General features: G+C 39.9%; 2 protein-coding genes and 1 long non-coding RNA gene across 3 annotated transcripts; 2 read left to right on the top strand and 1 right to left on the bottom strand.

The window, feature by feature from the left end:
* The first annotated feature begins 7 nt into the window (after positions 1–7).
* LOC137993569 (transmembrane prolyl 4-hydroxylase-like) lies at positions 8–8,457 on the top strand. Its single transcript, XM_068839509.1, has 11 exons — positions 8–314; positions 1,561–1,642; positions 2,267–2,392; positions 2,604–2,677; positions 3,093–3,154; positions 3,433–3,467; positions 4,056–4,221; positions 4,752–4,809; positions 6,802–6,926; positions 7,591–7,681; positions 8,138–8,457. Exons 1-11 carry the CDS (start codon positions 123–125, stop codon positions 8,402–8,404), a joined length of 1,278 nt encoding a protein of 425 aa, XP_068695610.1. The 5' UTR covers positions 8–122; the 3' UTR covers positions 8,405–8,457.
* A 142-nt stretch (positions 8,458–8,599) lies between these two features.
* On the bottom strand, positions 8,600–25,319 carry LOC137993578 (epimerase family protein SDR39U1-like). Its single transcript, XM_068839521.1, has 6 exons — positions 25,168–25,319; positions 24,162–24,268; positions 23,429–23,511; positions 22,249–22,370; positions 19,756–19,971; positions 8,600–9,287 (listed from the first exon to the last, which is right to left on the bottom strand). Exons 1-6 carry the CDS (start codon positions 25,181–25,183, stop codon positions 8,947–8,949), a joined length of 885 nt encoding a protein of 294 aa, XP_068695622.1. The 5' UTR covers positions 25,184–25,319; the 3' UTR covers positions 8,600–8,946.
* Positions 12,448–13,984, top strand: LOC137993592 (uncharacterized). The gene is made up of 3 exons (XR_011121886.1): positions 12,448–13,177; positions 13,520–13,714; positions 13,848–13,984. It is a non-coding gene; the product is annotated as an uncharacterized lncRNA (long non-coding RNA).

The raw sequence follows: 25,319 nt of genomic DNA, 5'->3' as shown, positions 1-25,319 counted from the left end.
ACGAGGATATTAAAAGGAATAAATTTTTAATGAGTGGGCTGAATGGATGCGGAGAACTCAGTTTGCACTGAGCGGCAGATCATAGGAAGGGTTACCTTTGTTGGCAGGAATTTCAAAACTATATGCACATGTTCCTTACATATGTTGTCGTTACCTTCGTGGTAACTTTGAGACAAGCGATGCTAGTTAGTTGCGATTCGCAGAAAAGACAAGACAAATCTTGTGAAAATGGCGTATGCTTTAGAGAAGAGGACCAAGGACCATGCAAGCCAGATGACGATGAACCGCGGCTTTTCAGATGGGATCCCATCAAGGTATAAATTCGATATTTTGGCCATTTTTTAATCCATCTGGTTTCAAGCATGAATAAATTTGAGGGTCTAACCAGATGGCTTAATTGAGTGCATGGCCACGTGCATGGCTTTCTTCTTCCTTCTTTCGTCCGGTGCCTTCCTAAAGCAGCGGTTAAAGATGAGCAATTGATTTTTCATACGACACCGATCCACAAATCAGAAACATTTTAAATTAATCCATTATAGATAGAAATGTTTTCAATACGGTCACTGTCAATTGAATGAATCTGCAATATGAATTTGCAAGAGTACTGATTCGACTAAACGAAAATTGAACGGTTTTTATTCTTGACATTGGTAAGTCTGAAAAAGCCGGGAAAACCGTAGTATTAGTAAAAAAAAAATGGCAATCTGAGATAATGCGACCATTAATCAACAAAAAAGCTTGAAATCAAGTTTGGTATTGTAAACAAAACGCCAGTCTGATTTGAAGCCACTTTCTTGCCAAAAGAATTTGATGCCAGGTACCCGTCGGGTACCTGAAGGTATTCAGTCTGAAAACTTCTTATCCAACCACCACGACCCAAATATATAACCGGGCTTCTTCAAGCACAATTCCTTGATAAATTAATCTAGGTAATGGCGGCTATAGGATCATCACGCCATTCATTTTATGGGCATCACCACTTGGTCTCCTGTTTTAAAATTTGCCATCCGTTGAGTTGTTCCCCTCGTTTTTCCCTTGACGGAGCTGCCACGCTGTGACCATGGTGATATGTACGGGCAAATAATGCACCGTTCATTTCACGAGTTCTTTCCCGTTGGTTTAGTTGAGACTATGAAGTTACAGTACTTGGTTAGGGAAGGCTATCCTTTAAAGCTTACTTTTTTCATTTACTTTTTAGTAGAACCACATGTCAATCAGTTGTTGATCTCAAATCTTGTAACTAACTTATTCCCAAGACTAAAGGCGCTTAAAGAATCTCTCATTAACAACTATTGATGTCTTGTTCGTTTATCGTCTTTTTTGGTCCATATTGTTGATTTCGGTACACCTCTCTTAGGATTTGTGAGGCAATATGAACCTGAATATTGTCAAGTTGATCGTTTAACAGCCTTCTTCCCAACTCAAATATTCATTTTCAATGACGCGTCGTTAGCTCTAATAGTTTTACATGATAAAAATGGAGAAGTGGAAGAAATAAATGACCCAATATAGCACCTTCAAACTATGAAAAGGCTGGGTTTATTTAGATTTTTATGATAGATAGGTCACACCAGAGAACTTAAACTTGAGACAGGGAGGAAATTCAAGATGATAACATTGGCCTCCAAGCCTCCACTATTTGGTAAGTCTGCGCGCATGCATTCATTGACCATTTGAAGGTTCCTTCACTTAAGACCATTTCATAACACAATGGCTGACCATAGCTGTATTGTATCCTACCCAGTGTCTGTCTTTGCGGGAAGAGTTCACATCAAGGAAAGTGTACGCTTTTAAACAAAGTGTGATTAGTTCGAAAATGACTTAGTCCGGAGTTTGTGTGGTCGGCTCCGTGAAGTGTTTCTTCCGGTATTCTGGTTTTTCAGTCATCAAAAAAACCAAGGCTTTAAATCCTATTTGCATGAGTTGATTTGATAACTGGTGTTCTTGTCAGATACGTTTAATCATGTTAACATACACTCTGGAGATATTATGATTACGATTGTGATGAAAGTAGTAGGGAAGAAAAATCTGGCCCAGTCAAGAAAACATTAGGGGTCAACGTTCTTTCATTCATTATGCATTACCATGTGATCTGAAGCCTTACAAAAGCAACCAAAGGAAACATGGGGAGGTGGGCGCGCCATAGCCCTTATAGCAGCCCATCCCGCAACCTCCACCCTCTCCCCCACCCGGGCCACGACGAAATCATACCAACATTGTCAGAGGGAGAGACTAATTTACTAAGACTTTCTTGTGTTTGTTCTAGAAATTCCAGATTTTTTGAGTGGAAGCGAATGCAAACACATCATTAATTTGGCTAACACCATTGGTCTCCGCGGAAGTGATCTTCACCTTGATAACGACCTTGACCAACGCAAGGATTTTCTGCGAGGTACATGTCTATCAGCTCTGAAACTAACACCGAAGGCCATGGGAAATCGCCATGTGCACAACCAGCAAGTTATGCCAATATTGACATATTCGAACACGTTCTCAGTCTTATATACAAGGAGTTCATTTCAACACTTATTTACAATGGATTATCGAAGATTTTTTGGGAAGTGGGCTGTAAATGCTTCATCTAGCATCGTTCTCTTTTTCAGGGCATGCAAGTGGTAGGGCCGGGGACTTTGCTAACTGGGACAAGAATAGAGATGGAACCATAAGAAGAGACGAAGTGAGTGATTGTATCCCCGTGACGATGATGTATTTAATGACCGCGTTTTGACCAGACTGTGAAAACAGTTTGAATTACTCATATCACTGAGTCTCAACAAGTGAATTAGAAACTAGAGCTGCAAATCATATAGAAAAAAAACATGATCTAGTATCAAATGGAAATCGAAAGGTAGTAAGTAGTAGTCTTTTATTTACCCCAGCTCATTGAAGACACATCCATGGTGACGAATTTCTCTTTCTGAGACCAAAATGAGCGCTGACGAACAATTAAAGACCAGTTACTGCGAATGCATCAAGGCTTGTTGGTAGCCGAGGCTCTAGAAACGGAAAGGGAGCAGTGGAGGTTACACTCATAACAGCCAAACATCATCTTTCGAGCCAAATAACGTTTTTGTCTTGTTAATTATCTGCAGGTTATTGATTTTGCGGAATCGTATAAATTTCTGTATCTTGACCCAATGGAGGTGGATGACATGTGAGTATTTGAGACCGTTTTTCCCATCCGCTTCTAAAGCCCAATGGTTTGGTCGGCCTCACCTTGGGGTATCACGGTGTGTTCCTTTTCCTCAAAAAAATTTCTTGTGTTTCCGTGTTCATATCAATTTTAATATTTTCAGCTATACTTGGACCCCTATAAAGGCTTTATGTTAACTTCCCTCACTCCAAAGAAATTTACTCTTGGTTACCAAAGCTAGCTCGTTGCACAAGCCCCTAAAGTTGCTTTCTCGGCTCATTCTTGTTTAATGGTTTTAGGATAATCAAGTTGAACTTAACGGAATTTGATGACGGTAAGTCGAATCTCCCAGCACACTAACTAAAGAGAAGATATTATCGAAATCTCAGTAAGAAACAATCAACTGAACTGGATGCAGTTACTGGAAAAGTGAATCTGTGACCCGCCATTGGAACGTAGATCGAGCAAGATTTTCAGGTTTCAAAAGTACGAAGGTCTACAAAGTACAGCGGAGAAGTGTCAGGCGGACACGTCGTAAGGCAAAATGATTGTATGTAAAGTACTTCAGATAGAGCCATTTTCTACCTAATATTAAGCCTTCAAACGGTAATTTCTTCCCGCTACCTTGCTTATCAAAAAAAAAAAAAAAAAGGTAGAGGGCGTGTAGAAATGATTAAATGTTGGTTCACGGTCAGACAAGGTCTCCCGGATATCGATAAAAGAGAGACAACAGAGACAATAAGTGAGACGAGTTTGAGTGTCCCATACCATCATCTCAACCTGTGATGGAGGCTCGCTATCTTTTTCCGCAAGCTTCATTGATTTATAAGGATCCTCCCGCGCAAAAAAATGATCCAGCTACATCTTTTTGTGACTCACTCATTGCAACTAAGGCTTGAGAGTTCTCCTGCACCTTTTGCAGATTACGTGACCCTTCAGGAATTTTCAACGTTACCAACCGCTGCTATGGATGAATACTTGAATGACATTAAGGAAAAACACCCAGCACACAGAGAGAGGTTTAGCCAGCAGGCTTGGTTGCTGCAAGGGAAGACCGCTGATGACGTTTTGAAGAGACTAAGAAAGAGGTGAGAGTACCGCCGTTTATCCCGAATGTCAATGAGCCATAATCACACTGCGGCCATGTTGAGTCCCGAGGGATTGCTTTTGTTCCCGAGAACTTTTGTTTTTGACCAATGAAACCTCGTTCCCAAACATTTCAACTCGAGGCTCGGGGTACGAAATCTATTGTCTATATGGCCAATATGGCAGCCGCGCGAATAAGGCCCATGGAATCGACAATTTTTAAAAGATTGTTATAAGTTACCTCGACAGCTCAATAGTGGATTTTCATACTGAAAATTCAATGTCACGAGAGATCAAAATCAGTTATTTGCACTAAGAGAGACGACTGGAATATACTTTGCTTTTTCATCAGGGAAGTCCCTGCCAGAAGAAAACAGATAATACAAAGGATTACTCGGTTATATCTCACCAGGATAATTTAACCCTGGGGGCGTAGGCAACTACATGTAGTCTATTGTGCAATGTGGCCTTGTTTTTTCTGGATGAAAAAGGCAAGCTCTTCTCTGACTCTTTCTATTCCTTGTGTTAACAGAGTGGCCAAGTTGACAAGACTTTCAGATAGAATCGTAAGAGGAGGAGAACCTCTTCAGGCATGTCATTTAATTCACAATCTCAAGTAAAGTGCACGAGGTAGTAGTGATCAGGAACACCTTTGCTTTGGAAAAGGGAGTACCCACGGTCATTTAAGCTTAGTGCTCAGGATGTTCCGATACAAGATCATTCTGCTTAAGGTTGCTTGAATCGACGACTGGTCAAGAAAAGATGGCACAACGACAAATATTGGTTGTCATAAAAGAATTAAAATCAGTAGAGCATATTTACGACAAAATTAAGACTCAGGTCGTTGCCTATACTTTCTTTTCGAACCCAAATGATGGATGCTACTTAAAGGACGAAGAGAGAAGGGATAGACCAAAACTCAATGCTATAACCAATTCAAACCCTTTGGGAATAAAACGTTTCGTTCCAGGTATTCCCATATCATTTATATTACAATTCAAATACAACACACAAAGAATCAATCCCGGGAGTTTTGAATTGAGTAAAACATTTTATACCCGCACAAATCCCATAATACACCTCTTTTACTCCCCCCCTCCCTGTAATTACGTGGAGAAGCATGAAAAGTTTTGGACTTCAACGGGGTTTTGAACCCGTGATCTCGCGATGCCGGTTCGACGCTATAACCAACTGAGCTATGAAGCCACTGATGTTGGGAGCTGGTCATTGTGGGTTCAAATGTTCCCGTAATGAATGAATCAACGATGAAATGATATGAAATAAATCATATATTGAACTGCGGATATGAAATCAAGTGAAGCTTCTCCATGCAATTGTATAAAAATTGCCTCCATAACTGCGATGATCATAAGTCTCTGCTTACGGGCCAGAAGGCCCACAAGGCCGGCGCTGACCATGGCTCCGGTTTCCGTAGCATGAAGCGACTAGGAGTGTTTCTACTTCCCCCTGGATGGGATGCTAGTCCATTGCAGGGCTACCCCCAGCATTTCGCCGGTACCATTTATACACCTGGGTAGAGAGAGGCACCGTGGGAGGAAAGCGCCTTGCCCAAGAACACAACACAATGTCCCCGGTCAGGACCCGAACCCGGACAACTCGATCCGGAATCGAGCACTCTAACCATGGGGCCATCGCGCCACCCACTGCGAGGATCATAGCTCCACATGAAAAGCCGGACTAACTCTCGAAACCTTAGCTCACAAAGGTCTCTATAAAATAATTATTTTCAAATAGGCTAGATAATGGGCCATTTCCGAGTTGCTGTTAGTCTCGGTTTCGAAGTGAGTCTTGGTGCTCAAGTATTGTAAGGGAAATGAGTTTGATTTGCATAAGAATACGCAACTCATTTACATTTGAATGGTTGTGCACCAGGACTCGTTTTGAAACTGAGACATGCAGCAACTCGGAAATGGGCTATTCAAAACAAGTATACTGAGAAACCACAGCTAGCACGTGCCAACCAGTAGGCTGAAGGTAAAGGTAACCCTAACCCCAACCCCTCGGAAATAGCCTTCTGGTTGGCACTGCTTAGCGGAGGTTTCTCAGCATGTTTGTATTGAATTATCTAGCTTTCCGGTTTTCTCATTTAAGTAAAACGCACGCGCTCATATCCATAAAGAAAGTGTGTGATCACCATTCTTTCATCATTACCACCACCATCATCATCACCTATAAAATAATTATGATAGTACGCGCACTCTCATTGGTCAATAGCTGTGTTCAGATGAAAGTTAGCAACACGGCTGTGAAATCACACGGATTTTGATTGGTTATGTATTATCAGATGCGCGTTTTGATTGGTTGGTAGGAAATATTAGCGTGTGTCAAGAAAATCTGTTTCAATCAAGAAGTAAAAAAAAAAAACAGCATTTTTCTTCATTTGTTGAATTTTTTTTGAGACATATTTTATAAAGAACCTCGGAGAGTTGGGAGAATTCTCGACAGTTATATGCAAACCCGAGACGCACTCGAATTCTCCCAACTTCCCCTCGTGTTTAGATGAGGTGATGGAAACACGGAAAACGTTCTCTTCTGCTTAAATGGCATTCATCTCATTTCAGGTTGTGAAGTATGAAGCGAATGGCCATTACAATGCACACTATGACAGTCAGTATCAGGCCAATATGTCACATGTCAAGTGCTGTCATTTGGACTTGTCTCTGTTGCCAAACTGTAGAGTCTGCAGGTATTATTCTACACAACTGTCTTCTCAACGTATTTTGAACTTGTAAATTGTCGATTTGTGGACTTTGATGAACCACATGTCAAGACACCAAAGGTGATCAGATGATTTGCAACCATTCTTTAAATAAAATAAGATGGTGCTGTGGCTCGCATCCGACTTCCCTGTCACCATTCCCACTGTATCATCATTTCATCATCGTCACCAGGAACGTCACCTCAACCACCAACACCAGCGCAATCATCGTTATATCACCGTCGTTGTAGTCACCCAGTCAGCGTCGCGTTAGCATTACTGCGCCTTTCAATAACATGTGGACTCTTAAATTTAAAGGTCAACCGACAAATGCGTTTTTCGCTACCGTCAATCAAATGTTCGGCGGCTCCTCCAAGCTTCCGACTATTGTCGAGCGTGCAGTAATCAAATCACATCGTTGACAACAGTTCAGTCAACATAGTCGGAAGCGGGGAAGAGCCGCCGAACATTTGATTGACGGTAGCAAAAAACGCATTTGTCGATTGAGCTTTGAATTTTAGAGTCCGCATGTTATTGAAAGGCGCAGTAACATATCTGAATGGCACTTGATTTATTATATTAATACGCATTGTCTTGTTGTTACGATAGATGATTACATGATGCAAAGTTAACGTTCTGTCCTTTTCTCTAGATACGCCACTATCTTGTACTATCTGAATGACGTGGAAGACGGCGGGGAAACAGCGTTCCCTGTAGTGGATAAGCCAAAATTTGATAAAAAGGTTTGCTCATATTGCAGACCCACTTCGTTGTTATCAGCAAAACGGTATTTTACGAAAAAAAAAAACCGAATACATCACCAAATAGTCGAAAGCAAAACGGCATTGGTTAACATGTTAATAGTGAAAATCACTGATACACTGATGGGGTCTATGCTATGTCAAAAGCTCTAAGTGAACATGATAGAGGTGAGGCGCTTATCACACTCCTTCGAAATGTTGTAATTCTAAATTCCCGTGCCAAACTCAAAACACATTATTTTCTGTCGGTAAAAAAATATGAACAAAGTTGACAAGCTTTCACTATCGTTTCAGCCGTAACGTTGCTGGCAAAGGGTGTTATAATACATAAAAAATGAGTATGGGATATTCCGCCTTCTTTGCGACAGCTTTGTTTGGGGACATCAGAAATAACGGACAGATCTGTCCAAATCCACGTTTTTTTCTTCTTTTCTCCAGACCTACATCGAATCGATGAGCGAAGACAAGTTTAACTTAATGCAGTACTGTTACGATGGCAACCTGGTTGTAGCACCCAAACGAGGCAAGGCTATTCTGTGGTACAACCATTTCGTAGATGAAGAAACAGGTTGGATGGGAGAAATGGACGAATATGCTCTGCATGGCGGCTGTGGGTTGTGGTCTGGGGTCAAGTGGATCGCCAACAATTGGATCACGTCAGCTGATGCCCGGTGGGCTCACTACAAAAGCGATCATGACGTTTAATTAACGCTAATGCGATTTGTAAGGAAACGAGAAAAAATTGGCAGCTAATCAAGATGGAAAAGACTGCAGATCTAACATACCTATCTATTGACTGTTCTCGTTCAGTAGGTGGTTTGCAACCAATCTCTAGAGACACACAACAGTCCTGCAATGTATAATGGCTGGTGGACGAACAAAACGAGCTAATAAGAGATCTTTTGTTTTCGTCCACCAACATGGTGGCGATGACACCATAATATACTCTTTATTTGCCCTCTTTTTTCGCTGTTCACAAACGTTACAAATGCCATGCATACTGCCTTGGCGAAACCTAGGTGTTTGCACAAAAAATAATCTATTTCCAGAGCCGGGTTGCTTTGGTACACAAGAGTGGCCACCGTAAAAATCTTGTGCACAGGTTCTAAATGCCCATCCTAGGGACCAATCGGTTACGACCAAATCGCCAGAACAACTGTGTAGCGCGCTGTATCAGTCACTTGCTCTGAGAGCGTCTTTCTCATCCATGAACTTTATTGGAAAGTGAACAAAATTGACTAAATTCTTTAACTGACAATATTGGCCAGGGCTCCCTTAAGTTGCGGGAATTTAAACTTGTATCCCAGCTCTAGTGTCCGTTTAGGAATGACCTTCTGCCCTTCCAACAGCAGCTTTGCTCGCTCGTTGCCATATATTAAATTGAACACAAACGACGGTGCTGGTATGACAGCGGGTCTCCACAGTGCGCGTGCGTACTCTTTAGTAAAACCTTCGTTCGTTACGATTTCTGGTGCCACTCCATTCAGTACACCAGCCACATGTTCGTTGTCTAACGCATGGGTAATAATTCCTGTCATGTCATCCAGGTGAATCCAGGGAAAATATTGCTTACCGCTTCCTATAACACCTGGGAAAGCACAAAATTGGTGAGAACAAGTTGCTTGCAATTGGTTTTAGTTTAAGAATATCTTATTGGAAGAGTCACAGTTCGAAGGATATTTCGGTGATATTTCTAGAGATAAGTGATGAGAAATGTGCAGCTCATCTCTTCGGCATTTGTCGGGACACGCCTGAAACCGGGCCGGCACCGGCTTCGCACAGAATGCAAGGTGAAGCACAACTAGACGCTAGGTACCTTATGTAGGATCTAGTTTGTACGTATTGCGGGCCTACGAAATTGCCCATAATATTCTAGGACAGTTTTTTCTTGCCATGTGCTTTTGAAACCTGGAAATTTTATGTATGGAAGTTGCTTTGCAAATTTCTCTTGTGAGCTGGTTATATCTCGGAAATCTCCTACTGTATGAGGTACCTATATATCGTGTTTTGCATTTATTTGCTTTCATTTATTTCGAACTATTTCGTTCAGTAACATTTCAGTCATCGCTATTTTCGTTTTTGTTTTAGAACCGCGCGCTTTACAATGTTTGTTTATGGTTTCCTCTGCGTGTGTATCTCATCAGTTGGCATTAAACCGCTATAAGCTAAACTGGAGCTTACACCTTACGAGATGTAACCACCTCAGGCCAGACCACAAAATTGGGAATTCTATACCCTACTCTTTGGGAACACTGTGTGTGTTCTTCCCTCAGAATTTAAACCAACGCTCCATTTTTAGCACCAGAGCCAAAGCCGAAAGCGCGCTTCCTGTGACGCCTAGTACTCGTGACCTTTAAGACATCCGGTCACAGCGATTGTATTCCGTTTCCTCTCGATGAATGCTTTTGTTTTTTTTCTCGACTCCTATTTTATTTTATTTGTTTTTTTTTGGCGTCCACTGAATTAAAGAAAACTCTCAACTTTTGTTTTACAATGTATCTCATTAGACGCATTTCATAATTTCCGACAGGACATCTTAAGTTTTTCCAGTATTTTTTAGCATCAATATAATGTTTATGTTCGTATTCCCGGCGGAAAACCAGAGTTAAGGGAGGATTTTATTATGATCGGCACTTAACTTTAAAATGGCCTACTGGCTAAGAGTCTCCGGTAGATCAGTATTCAGTACCGTTGATCTGCTTTCCGAGTAAGCCTGACTTAACAGCTGGGCCTTACAGTCGACAATTTTGATAATCGATTAAAACCGATGACACTATTTTTATGATTACTGACTCTGACCGAATTTCAATCGACCATTTTCGAATACCAAATAACGATGTACACTATGGCTGGAGACGTTGGTTGTTGAGGTGGAATGAGCTGTTTCAAGATATTATTGCGTAGATTTTTTCTGAATGTATTAGGAACAACAGGCGACAGAAACTACCTCTTTCTTCCGTCAGCAAAAGGGAACTACCTCTTTCTTCAGTCCGTCACAAGAAACGGTGTCTGACACTTGTAGACTGTAGACTAACCCCAAATCACAGTTATTGAAAGCTAACTGTTTAAAAATATTAATGGATGCTTAGACTTAAATACTGTTTATCAGCGCCATTTGAAACGGGTACTTAGGACTTAAATCCGGTTTATCAGCGCTATTTCTAAGCAGTCTGCAGTCTTCGGTCTGCAATTGTCACACACCTCACAAGAAACGTAGCTGAGGGCACGGCAGATCGACAGGGTTATGTTTAGTTGTGCAGCTCGATGACCAGCCGAAGTAAACATTCAATTCTACATTGAGTAACAAACCTCTTGGTTGTTCAGTGTTCCGTTTAATTTTATTTCCAAACAGATTTATTTTGAAGTTGTCTAAACTTACATCCTCTCTTACTGATTACCTTATCGATTGCCAATTACTGTCAAAGCATTCGATGATATTTCGATCGGCCAGTCGACACCTGAGTCAACAGATAGACAATACTTAAAGTTTATGTCCATAAATGGAGCGAATATAACGCACGCCATAGTTGACTTTATAAATATAAATAATTTGGGCTCCTAAATTAATTTTACACATTAATTTTCAGTCACCACAAAATAATCTATCTCTTCACAATTTCTCGTTGTATCACGCTAAACTCAGGCTGAGCCAGTTCTCGGAATTCACGAATTCTACACTCGGAACTTGAAAAACATATTCACAACGTCTTATCTTCACGTGACTTCTTCCCGCCACTTATAAATTATGTTAATGTGGCTCATAATTTATTTGTAACATTTCCTCCCAGTCCAAACGACAACTACCAATGTAACGCAAGACACCATCGTGCGTTTGCAATAAACAAAGATTTACGGAGGAAAGCCAAACGACAGGGCGTTTTATCAGGAGAAACTACTATTTCCCACCAAACTTGAACCATTACAAGGCTTGTGCTACAATTTCGGTATTAGGATAGCCTGGAATGCCGACGTATTTTAGCCGACAAGCGCTCAGTTTTACTTCGTGGTAAATAATAATAGAACTCTAAGAGTCTCCGGTAGATCAGTATTCAGTACCGTTGATCTGCTTTCCGAGTAAGCCTGACTTAACAGCTGGGCCTTACAGTCGACAATTTTGATAGTCGATTAAAACCGATGACACTATTTTTATGATTACTGAATCTGACCGAATTTCAATCGACCATTTTCGAATACCAAATAACGATGTACACTATGGCTGGAGACGTTGGTTGTTGAGGTGGAATGAGCTGTTTCAAGATATTATTGCGTAGATTTTTTCTGAATGTATTAGGAACAACAGGCGACAGAAACTACCTCTTTCTTCCTTCAGCAAAGAGGAACTACCTCTTTCTTCAGTCCGTCACAAGAAACGGTGTCTGACACTTGTAGACTGTAGACTAACCCAAAATCACAGTTATTGAAAGCTAACTGTTTAAAAATATTAATGGGTGCTTAGACTTAAATACTGTTTATCAGCGCCATTTGAAACGGGTACTTAGACTTACATGTAAATCCGGTTTATCAGCGCTATTTCTAAGCAGTCTGCAGTCTTCGGTCTGCAGTTGTCACACACCTCACAAGAAACGTAGTTGAGGGCACGGCAGATCGACAGGGTTATGTTTAGTGGTGCAGCTCGATGACCAGCCGAAGTAAACATTCAATTCTACATTGAGTAACAAACCTCTTGGTTGTTCAGTGTTCCGTTTAATTTTATTTCCAAACAGATTTATTTTGAAGTTGTCAAAACTTACATCCTCTCTTACTGATTACCTTATCGATTGCCAATTACTGTCAAAGATTTCGATGATATTTCGATCGGCCAGTCGACACCTGAGTCAACAGATAGACAATACTTAAAATTTATGTCCATAAATGGAGCGAATATAACGCACGCCATAGTTGACTTTATAAATATAAATAATCCGCTGGGCTCCTAAAATAATTTTATACATAAATTTTCAGTCACCACAAAATAATCAATCTCTTCACAATTTCTCGTTGTATCACGCTAAACTCAGGCTGAGCCAGTTCTCGGAATTCACGAATTCTACACTCTGAACTTGAAAAACATATTCACAACTTCTTATCTTCACGTGACTTCTTCCCGCCACTTTTTAATTATGTAATGTATGCTTATAATTTATTTCTAACAGTCCCTCCCAGTCTAAACGACAACTACCATCGCGCGTTTGTGTTAAACAAAGATTTACGCAGGAAAGCCAAACGACAGGGCGTTTTATCAGGAAAAACTACTATTTCCCACCAAGCTTGAACCATTACAAGGCTTGTGCTACAATTTCGGAATTAGGATAGCCTGGAATGCCGACGTATTTTAGCCGACAAGCGCTCAGTTTTACCTCGTGGCAAAACATGTTCAGGCAGACATGCTCAGCTTTTGAAAAAGAGTCAGAATTGCTACCAATGGGGTAGGGTTATGAGAAGTGAATGGTGACTCCCTGGAAAATAGGACGCGAGAAAGTAAGTCGTCCTTTATAATACGACATTCTGACGCCCGTCGATTCATTGATAGTTCTGCTTAATTAATTCACCATTATTTATCATCGCCTTTTTCATTGTTTATCGTGCTTGCCTGTCTTATTAACCTCTTTAAAAAGCAATGACCATTATCGTTATCTAGCTATAAACAACACTGAGTGACTCACAGCCTCATGCGTCTGCTAGATGATTCTCCAACTGTTCAATATTTTAGCAGAATATTTCCCATATAGTTCCACAAAACATATACACGCGGGACGTCCACGAAAACACCATTTACAACTGCAAGTTCACGTTTAACAAACATTCTCATTATTCCTTCAGTTTGTTCAACTTCTACTTTGAACGAGCAGTTCAACTTAACTGAATTGAATTTCGAGAAACTGTGCTGAGGCAACCAAACTTGCTATTCCATAAAACTTGGGATCACCGGTCATGCAACGTTGCATTCGCGGAAAAAGGGTATGAAATTTGCAAAAGTTCCTAACAGATGATGCTCCTCCATATTTCCTTTTGTAGGTAAGTATTCAAATGGGAAGTGGATATGAATATGTACAAATATCATTCATTTATCAGGCTTGAAATCACTTCCAAATTTCACATCATCTACGAAAACGCAATCAAACCAAGAAATTCTATTCACTGCTTGCAGATGAAGGATCCCTTTGGCTTGTATGATGGACCATGTTACAACCGTTTCCCACAGCTTAGCCGTGTAACAGCAAGAGAAAATGAATGTTCGAGTTCTCCTTTTCCTCAGAGCACACCGGCTCAGGATGCCAATGTCACGACGCTGAAAACATCATTAAAACATTTAAGTCGAGACGTTTGGATTGATTCAATGTCGTAATATAAAACTGATTTATTTCATGTTTGAAGGATTATCCCGTTCTTAACTGGCGCAAGGTTGAAAAAGAATTTTTCAAGAATGAAAGGCTAATTAATTTCGCGGAATACCGCAAAAAAATATTAAACAAAATGAATGCCGTCATGACGGCCATTTTGGAATGTGTAGAAATGTGTGCCTGTTACTTACGAGGTAGTGTTTTTCTACATAAATTGGTAGAGTACGCAAGAACAGCCAACTGCGAACTTAACGAGGCTGCAGAGTTCGGCAATGAGCGTAAAGGTTGGTGTACATGACAAGAAGCACGATTCAGCTCATCGAGAAGTCACCGCCACGTGGTGGTTTAAACACTGCGTGTCCTTAACATCAGTGATTGCAACTTTCCGCCTTCTTTTCGAGTCAGTCAAGGCTATTCACAAGCTGTTACCCTCGAAGGCCTCTCTTCAGTCACACAGCTAAAGCTTTCAGGCCAATCTTGTATTATGAATGATTTTGTCGCAACCTACAACAACCTCTCAGAGTTATGGCTTGCTACTTTCCGCTGATTACATCATGTCACCAGACTTGCAGAGAGACTGACACAGTCTAAAAACAAAATCTCCCCGCAGGTGGTACACAAGTTGAACCTCCAGAAAGACCTTATATAAATATTTAAGCAAACGAGGGATAAAATTGTTAAGTTGAAAACTAAAATCTTGTGTTCAGAAAAGACAAAAAAAATCTTAAAACAATAACCATTCTTCCCCTTGGCGCCATCGCGTGATTGACGACTTTTCATTTTGTTCATCAGGTCACTACTTCTACCACCAAAACAATGCGGCAAATGAAGACTATTGCCGCCATGTGCTCTACGAACTAGCACAAGAACATGGACTGACTTAAAGCTATCGTCCAGTGTACTAAGGGCGCGTTCGATTGACCATATTCCGGAATAAGAATACGTGGAGTGATGATTAAAGCGCTATGTTTGGCGCGTTTCGAAGCAGCAAAGATAACAAAAACATGTTTGAAATAGCATTTTAGCAGCTATTTGACAATTTTAATGTGAATCTCCGTAAAAACGAAGGATTCCTAACTTATATTCCATTAGTGGTGGGCCGATGATCGATTATAATCGAAAGTTGATCGAATAGTTCAAGCGACGCGACAATCGATTTTGCTTTTTTCATATTGGGGGCAAAATAAAAGTATTAAAATCAATAAAAATGTTCGTTTAATATCTTGTGTGAGTTGTCTTTTTTCATGGACTCCTAACTTCTAAGTCACAACAGCAGATATAATCTAAGATTGACTGTGTTTACCTAGCGGTACCCTGTTCGCTGTCTTGTTGTCACTTCAAATACCTCACGCTTATTTGAAAGATGTGGCATGCTAAGCCGCTTTGTATTTCGTAAACAACTGAACCAAAACATAAATTACAAGCTCCCTGTTTCGCGTTTGTAGTATCACTACCGTCCAAAATAAGTTTTGAAATAGATCTCAAATGTATTTACAAATCACCAGAGGAAGATAATGTCACCTCTGATCCAAGATGAACAATTGTTCGTTTTGGCTTGAAAATGTTTGTTTCGCTCTCCCCAATCTCTCCCCAATTCCCAGTGTCCTCTCTCAGACATGCCTCGCTTACATGTTGCTGACTAGTCCAACATGGCGGCTAAAATGGACCAGTTGGAGATCTTTCGCTATCCTGGAAACGCCAGGTCGAAAGTGTGGGAATATTTTGGTTTTCATCAAGTGAAGGAAGGGCCCACTTTGACGTCTATTGAGATGAAAAATATGTGGAATGCTCATTGGTAGATTTTTCCGATTATAATCGATGATCGATCGGTTGGGGCAATCTGATTATTTCTGATGATCGAATGTGAAATCTCAACCGATTCCCACCACTATATTCCATGTATTCCTATCCCGGAATACGGTCAACTGAACGCGCCCTAAGCGGTTAAATGTTCGCTAGTTTATTGGCGAGAGGACACTCTTTCAGTTTTACGTTTTGAGATGCAAGAACGCAATTGGCCAATGTGCGCATTAATCAAACCCTTGATTGACAACTAGGTTTTCACGTGATCCATGAAAGTTGCTACGTAAAAGGCCCACGTTTACTTTTTCGTTCCCAGAGATGCGACTCGCTACTCGTGGATTTGCAGGAAAGAGAAGATCATCTGTTAATGTAGGCCACTTTCAAACAATTCTGTGGCGCTAAAATGGCTGAATACTGGCGTACATACACGGGCGGTACAAAATGCTTTGAGTCTTTTTTTTCACAGAAGCTTTCACAATACAACTTGAAAGTTTGACTAGGTCAACCCAGCGTGGTTAATTTGCCCAAACTGTAGCCTAAATGTTCTCGCTCAAGAAAGTATTGAACGTTCATTGTGAGTTATCATCGTGATATTTTCGATGAGCTAGTGGCCCATAAAAGAATCGAATGTCACATGATGAGCTCTTGGAACTGTGATTCTAAACTATTGCCGTTTGGATTGTCAGTGAGTAGGGATCAATGCTTACAGCTCAATGCGACTGTACTAAATTCAGTTCACCAGCGTCACACCCGCGCCGAGTGCCCGTGTTCACAATTAAAGGTTTCGCCGCGCTAGTTACAGAACATCAACGAATCAAATGTTCACAGAGACGAAAAACCTGGGAGACTGCTGCCTTCCACAACCCGACACACCCTGCTTGATCCAGGTGAGCGAGTGGAACTTGCATCGCATGTTATTTACGATAGAAATACTGGGAAATTACTTGGATTCCTTCAAGGTTTGTACAGTTAAGATATTCGTTTTTATCTTTCCCTCCTCACTCAGTTTAGCCTTTTGGCCCTGTGGCCTTTTTATATTTGATAAAATGAATCACTGGTCACTAGCAGATGCCTTTCAGGCCATCATATTATTTTTCGATATTTCTGCCAAAGACAGTTTAAAGCTGGTTAAAAGAGGGTTAAGTTAGCAATGTTTGCAATTATCACGCATACTGCCTTCTCACGGCATAAATCTTTTAAATGAAACCTCGAAACAATTGACTTCGATCGCTTATAAAACGAATGCTTGTCATTCCGAATAACAGGTTTTTTTTTTAAGAGGTAAATTCCTTGAGGGCCTCAAGAAATTTACCTCTTAACAAAAAAGCTGTCGTAAATATTTTCTGAATTTCCAAGCACCGAAAGGTTAGTTAAAATAGCTTCTTCCTGCAATGCTTAACGGTTAGATTAAAACCTCATTTCCTTGAAAAAACTTACTCTCTCCTGGAAAAGGCCAAAATATCAACGGGCCATCAAGTCAACTTTAAGACATTTCTTATTTTTCCCCATGCTTCCCTACAGCCTTTTGTCTAATCCACTTACAACAAACACGCAAATGGATCATTCTGAGGCCTTCAACAATTTTCAAGATTTAAAAATTCGTTCAAATCCGAAGTTGCTGTGAAAACGCTCTTAGGATGTGCGCGATGTCTTACTATCAATCAAATCGTAAATATTTATCTGAATTTCAGCATGAAAAAGTTGAATCAATAATATATTGTGGACATTTACGAAGACTAATCGTTCACTTTGACTGAAAATGTCTTTTACTAGTAGTTGTTTTAGACTAACACTACGCGGTGCAATTAATATTTAAACAGAGCCGGTTCAAGTCATTCTAACCTCTCCAAATCGTAGTACATAAAGGGCATTCACTGTCGAAAACAGTGTCGAAGAAGCAAGGGTTAAGAAAAAGCGTTTATTTACTTGAAGCAACCTAATCCTAGAAATTTCTCGGCGTAAAATGCACGCATGGTTGTTGAAAACCGCAGTCTACATTCCTTCCTTTAAATAGCTGGCCCTATGTTGCCTCCGCTTCAGCCGGCGGCCATTTGAAAATGTTGGACACATCCTTGATGATTTACGGTTACATCCCAAATAACAAAATGGTCAATTGAAAGCTCATGGGGCCGCCTACAATTTCCTCTCTCTTTCGCTTTACCGATTTCCTCGTTATAATAGCAGAGAAAGGAAATCAATGACTCTGAAACACGGCATACAATGCATTTCAATGTCTTTTCATATATATTAGCATTGTCTTTGGATATGGTGTGTTTTCTTTGTTATATTATTTATTTATTTATTTTTGAACTATTTACTCTCATTCTTATGTATGTTTATAAGGCGATAAAGGCGTAAGACGTTTCTATATTAATACTTGTAATACCCGCAAGCCTTAAAAAAAAACTGAAAACTTCTTTCCGTTTGATTCAAATAGCTTTTTCAAAGGGAGAACACTAAATGTGTTTACCGGCGAACATCATGCAGCCATTAACTTACGATCGGCGTTTTTTTAAAGGATTCAATCAAATATAGAAGGCAGTCAGAAGCATTCGTCGATTTCCGAGCGCCAAAGATATCTGTTACAGCTGTTTCAAACAGCAAGACTTGTCGCCTTCATTTCGGCCGTTCGATTCAAAATAGTATTGATTTGCATGTTTACAGGCAAGGTTAAAGCAATTGAGAATCCTTCCTTGTTATCGATTATTAGTTTTACACTGCTTTACTCCTCCAATTGTTTCCATTGACGGTTTTCACCATGACAAATTCCCGTTCTCAGAAGAAAACTTGGGCGAGGGAGAATCTACCATGATAATACATCCAAAGAGCACAAGGAATTTTAATATACCACTAAGGATTCAGTACTTGGCCCAAAGCGCTTTTTGGTAGTTTGCTTGTTCCGCGAATTTGCCATTACAAAGTTGACTAATCGAAAATGATGAATGCGGGTCGAAGTGATTTAAATCGAAACCGGCGATTCGTATCGCGAATAATTTTCAAGTACATATGAATCACGATGACAATTAAAGTGTTCGAGCCGCTTCATTTTAACTCGGGCCATTACATTTTCGGGCGAATCACCTGGTCACTGCCCTTGCATCATAGAAACTAAAGTTGTACAAACTTGATGGGAATTTTTTACTGATCCACAATCCTTCCCCATTCCACTCACAATTAATTGGCCCGTAAAGAACCTTACCCTAGTGCACAAGTGTAGGTAAATATTGAGATTCTTGTTAATTTTCATCCAAGCGACGAGGGTTGTAGTTAGAACTTTCACCAGATGGAGGGATATTTTCATTAGCCGGATTATTACTGGGAGTTAAACTTCTTAATTACAGTTTGTTCTTCTCTCAAGCAACGTTATGGGCATACTGTCTGTATTGGAACGAACACGACAGTGCAGTACATTTCTTTGTGTCACAGATTATTAGGGATGAGAAGTTAACCCCGAATGAAAGTCAATTGTTTGATCGTATTCTAAAAAGTACAAAGTCGATTATTACCCGGAAATGTTTGGGGATTATAGGCGGTGATTCTTTTCGAACAGCAGACTTGTATTATTTCACATTATCCCGCTTCAGGAAGCTGTAGTAATATTGTTATTGTTGATGACTTGCTAGGCATACTCGGAAAGAGATCTTACTGTTTCCTACCGTATCTCAGAAATTCCAACTGATTACTACTTCAGATGGGTTATTACTAAACTAAGGGAGACTCACCGGCGAAATAAATCACTGTACATGTAGTTTCAAGTTTAAGACGTCCTTCAAAATACTAGGAAATGATAATTCTTACACCCGGCAAATAATTAATGAAGGAATGTATTGACTGACAATATTTTGGTATCATCGGAGATACAGAATTTCTGAATAAAAAACACAACATGCACATGTTGATGTTAATTTGTACCTCCAAGTCCGAGCCAGTAAGGCCAAATTGTCTGCTGTATAACTCCCCCGTTGCGTCCCAACACAACTCCAATTCTTATCTTCACGACTCTGGTGTTACAACCATCAGGAAGGTTAGCACTGTCTTCCCAGTCACTGCACAATTGTGCCAGTGTGTCAGACGAGCTTGGTGGACAATCTTCAGTGTACTCCATAGTATCACTTGGTGGGTAATAACCTAATAAAAGGATTTTTTTTGCTATTTTCAGCCTTGAAAATTAAGTGACTTTACATGATTTCTTACAAATAATATTGTCAGTAGCTGTATATTCAATTGACCTGTATTGCTTTCCAAACTTTAAAAGAAAAAAAAAACCCTCAAATGAGAGAACTTCATAGAGTTAGCACTTTCCTAGCTCCTTAATATTCCCTTTCCCAGCCAAAACAAACCTCAGTCCTTTTAAATAATTCAATCACTTGAACCCTTCCCTTCCTCTTGGTCACAACAAAACACTGACAATGATGTACATTGGCAAATTTAAAAAAGAAGCAGACTCTTTGAGAGTCTATTTTGGGAGTGGTCCAAAGTTATTTTGAATTCACAGCTTATTGAGGAAGTTACCAAAAAAAATTATATTAAAGCAAATTAACAACTGCGCTGCTAAGTGGAGGTTGGGTGACTGAGACATCCTGGAGCTTCCATGATTGGCAGCCAGCTCCAAGATGGAGGTTACAACGATGGCTGGCAAAGCCTGGCGAACCAGCCTTGAGCCCCCACGCCCCTGCGAAGACAGGCACCTGTCACACTGATAAACAGAGGAAAGTAGCTAAAGGGAGGAAGTGACGGAAAAAAAATGCTATAAAACTCTCCGCATGAAATGCTCCTTCTTCATGCCATACCAATTAATGAATAAGCTCTACTCAAAGCACAAGGAATCCAACACAGGTGCAAATATAACAAAACCACTGACAACAATTGACTGCACAGTGCAGTCACTCCTAGTTGTTAACTGCATTTAACTTCATTACACAGGGGTTTCAATAACTTCTGAAATAGCCGTCCATGATAGCCCATTGAAGGCAGCAGTTTAACAAGTTTATGATAGCATTTTTAGTGAAGATCAAGGCAAACTAGCTGGCGGTGTGAAGCAAAGCAGGCGGCGGTATACTGCCGGTAACCGGCTTCTATTGAAACCCCTGTTACAAACACTGACACTGATGGAGGAATGGATAAAGGATTGTTTTTCAACCATCTGGCCAGTCCCTGCTTGCATTGACCAAAATCTGCGCTTGTTTGTTTTTCACTGGGATTTGTATCTTTTTCAAGCGAAACTACCAATGCATTGTGCTTCTGTATTTTTTGGCCATGCACTTCTCAAACAAATTGAAGTGAAACCAAATTCTTGAAAACTCCGAGACAATATGATGGAATCTCATCTTGAACGCACACACCGACACTGACATTATTGAAACATGACAGGAACTTGAATGATTGTTGTTTGACACATTGGTAGACAGTCGACCAAAGTCAGCTGACAATTGACGGACAGTTGGCTGACTGTTGGTTGACAGTGAACCAATGCGTTGGTCAATGGGTTGGCTGATGAACTGGCTGGATTGGACTCATTACCATTTCGAGCAAATAATTTCAAAGAAAACATAATTTGTAATACATAGTTCTGTACTAGTTTTTGTTCAATATTATGCTGGCGGTAATTTAACGATGGTTCGCAAGTTTCCAGTTCCCTGAAGTCTTTCATTTTGAAAATACAGCATTTTGAATTTCCGATTTGTCACCTTGCAAGACACCATGATACAAAGCTATTTAGTTGAAAATAATGTCTTTCCCTATGAATCTCAGCAGTTTGAGCCTTTCAAGTACATTTACTTAGGAGATGTGTTCATACACATGTATTTGATCTCAAGAGTGAAAAGCAAGGGCTTTCATCGCAGTGAATTCCTGATGTTTTCGATAATTACTGGCCGCCACATTGGTGAACCACATGGTGTCTCCATTTCAAACTCTATAAAGCTGCATGAAATGCTTTGACAAATAACTCAGAAACGATGTACCGCACAGACCTGAGAATTGGAGAGGTGGTTAAAAGATTTGTTGCCAACAACATTCCAAGTTCTTGGCCTTTTTCCATGAATGATTTCGAATTTAATTTTCTGTTACATGACATTGAGCTATCTATAGTTTGAGGATACAAGCGGCAAAATGAAAAACAGAGCAAGCTCAAATCTTCGGTATAACAACATCATGCCGAAAATCACTTAATTGCTCCATTTGCGCATAATCACAATTCCTTGGGTTCCGAAGAAAAATGTGTTCTTCTCCTGATTAGAGAGCTGCCTGGTTCGTTCGCTTCAGTCTAACTCACTGCCGCAGCAATGATGTCACCTTCATGATTTAAGCTCTAGCTGCCTGGCATCAGCTGCCATTCACTGTTCAATCATTTAACATTCTATGAAAATTATTACCGGTAATGCTTATATATTATAACTGACTCACCAACAGCAGAGGAGGAGACAAAAACTTTAGGTGGGTTGGTTGCATCTGCAATTTTCCTTGCCAGTGTCTTTGTGGTTTCTATGCGACTTTGCCTCAAATCATGTAGGAAACCTTCATTCCATCTGTTAAAATTAAAAAGACAAAAATGCTCTCCCGTAGTTCAATAATGCTAATTCTGCATGACGTTTAATACCAAGAGTGTTGCATCTGGGAAAGTCAACAATTTTTGAACAAGACAAAGACGGGAAGATGAAAAATAAAAAAAGGCGGCAAAGTCAGAGGAAAGTTCTGATACATGTAAAAGCTGGTTTTTTTTTTTCTGGAATCTGGCATTTATAGAGAACTCTGTACACAGATAACTTGAACAAGCAGCTGTGACTCAGAGTAATGAAAATCAAGGTTTAGACTTTCCAGTATTCTTGGATAGGGCAATAAGCAGTAATGATATCTCACAACACTTTCAAGAATGTACATCATGCACCTACATTCCCTATTTAAACAATAGAGTGTTTCTGTCGAGGAACTATCGGCTGATAGTTGCCCCATGGAAATTTGATGTTCTTAAAACAAATATGCTAGTTTTAAGAACATCAAATTTCCAAGGGGCAACTATCAGACCGATAGATCCGAGACATAAACACTCTATTGTCTTTATTGTTCACTACTAAATTTTCTTCCGCGCGCCAGCTCAAAAATCATGTTGAATTATTTTCAACTTTATTAGACGAAAACCGTGTCAGCCAATGTAAAATTTGACAAAAGAAAACAAACAAAAACCCTCTTAATACAATTTCGATTGTTTATTTTCCATAAGGCCGCTTGTTTAGAGAGGTATTTTCAGCGGACGACTACTATCCATCCGGGTATTTTCCTCGGACGGGCACTATGGGCTGATAGTGTCTCTCCGCAGATGAACACTATCGCGTCACATGATCAATTTAAACCAATAAGAATCGGAGAAAATTTAGTGGTGAACTATAAAACACTGATAGGTATATCATCTCTGTAGGGCCCGGGACCAGAACCAACACAATATCCCTAAGAGTAGAGGAAGAGCAGTCCTCAGTGTCATGCTCCGGCTTTAGGTAACAATATTCTGTCAAGCCAAGGGTACTTTAAATTGCACTCATTCCACCTTGCACCTGTGTGCAAACTCAAATCAAATGCATAAGAGTATTACCTTCTAAGGGGGTTGAGTATGTTTTCACCAGCAAGATTGACAACAGCATCACATTTGGGCAAAGGTGACTTTGAAACATCATTCTTTGGGCAAAGAAAGTAAGCATGTCAAAAAACGTTTTGTTTCTTTGTATTAATAACCTGGTCCTTCCTGTAATTACATGTATAGCAACTTTGTAGTTATCAGCATTTTAAGGTTGCCAGAAGAAGCCAGCCTCTGACAAAACTAACCATCCACTTTTATACTGTCTTGGCTGGAACAGCTCTTAAACAATCAAGCAAACCAATCAAAACACGAAGCCATTACACGTATTCGACACAAAGCATGGGAAAATGTGCACGTGCAAGCCACAATTGGTTTGGTTTCACTTCTGGTTGGTTGAAAAAGTGGTGCAAGAACTTTGAACCAATCACTGAGTGAAGTAATGCAAAACCAAAGTAATTCGCTAATTACCTTCGACACTCAATTGAAAACCGCTCTAATATTATTATTATTATTAATATTATTAATATCACATTTATGCCAGTACATAAGTTGTACTGTATAACAACCTTCCTTCGCCTCCATACCTGGATTATGTAAAACACATTTCTAGAAAAAAGTGAAGGATAACAAAACCCAGCTGTAGTGCTTTAGAGCAAACAATAATATTTAATAATGATAATTATTACAACTAAAATACAATCATTTATAACTGTTAATAAAATTGTTCAAATACTAAAATGCAGCTCACCCATGATATTCTTCCAGGAGCTTTGGTCCTTGAAATGATGGTTACATCATGTCCTGCTTGTTTTAAAGTCCCTACCAAGGCCTTCCCAATGAAGCCTGTCCCTCCGCCTGAGAAATAATGGCTGTTAATTAAGCTCAATAGGCCCTTTGCATGCATGAACGTATCATGTGACCTTGTCAATCACAAAAAATGGTTGTAGTACAAAATAGATGCCAGAAATGGAAAGAGCGTGATAAAATAAGTCTAATAGAAAGAATGTCAATTTTGAGGCCACTGACGTTTAAGTGCGTGACTTTGGAGAGGTAACTTGAAAGTTTGAAAATGTTAAGAGAAGTGTGTAAAGCCATGCAGCAGCTGTTTTTCATATACAACATGTAAATCTCAGTTAATTTTTCAAGCAGTAAAATCACTGTAAAATCTCTTACTTAAATGTCAGTCACCTCAAAGTTGATATCCTCACTAAATTCATCACACTCTTTCCATTTATGGCATCTACTTTGTATCACAACAATTTTTTTTTTATTTGACAAGCTCACGTGACACGGTCACACAAAGGGACTATTGCAATTATGGGCCCCTGGTGAATAATTTACATTCACATACTGCAGGGAAGATATCTGTTTACCAACATTGCTTTGTTATTCAAATTTGTCAACCAAAGGAAAAAAGAACTTTTGTTTCGACAGCCAATGGGGCTCTGGTTGGCACATTAACGACAATTAATCGGTGACGTCAACGATATCTTCCCTGCATATTGTACAGCAGTATGTGCTTATATTTAAACCCATATGTAAAACCGACTTAATTTTCTATAGAACATATTCCTTGCACCATGATTAAACTTAAGGGCATATTTTAACTACAGCAGTTTCTTCCATGTTTTGAAAAATAGAATGATCACATGGTGATCATGACATCTTGCTTTGTATTAATAATTACGTAAGGCGCGTAATTGTCAATTACAATACAAGTGCAACACAAGATGCAAGCATTTAGTCAAACGCACCGACAAGAACTTTCATCCTCTCTTTGCTGTTAATTAAAGGCGAGGGGCGCGCAGGCCTGCAAGAAGATTGACCTTTCCAAACTCCACCTATCCCTCGAGCTTGTGCTCGTCCTCTCGTTCACAACCTCGAATAACAACGTGGGAGCCTGGAG

Source organism: Montipora foliosa, chromosome 1 (genome assembly GCF_036669935.1).
Source record: "Montipora foliosa isolate CH-2021 chromosome 1, ASM3666993v2, whole genome shotgun sequence".
Taxonomy (NCBI): domain Eukaryota; kingdom Metazoa; phylum Cnidaria; class Anthozoa; order Scleractinia; family Acroporidae; genus Montipora; species Montipora foliosa.
The sequence above is the reverse complement of the archived record's forward strand: the minus strand, read 5'-3'. Positions and strand labels throughout refer to the sequence as shown.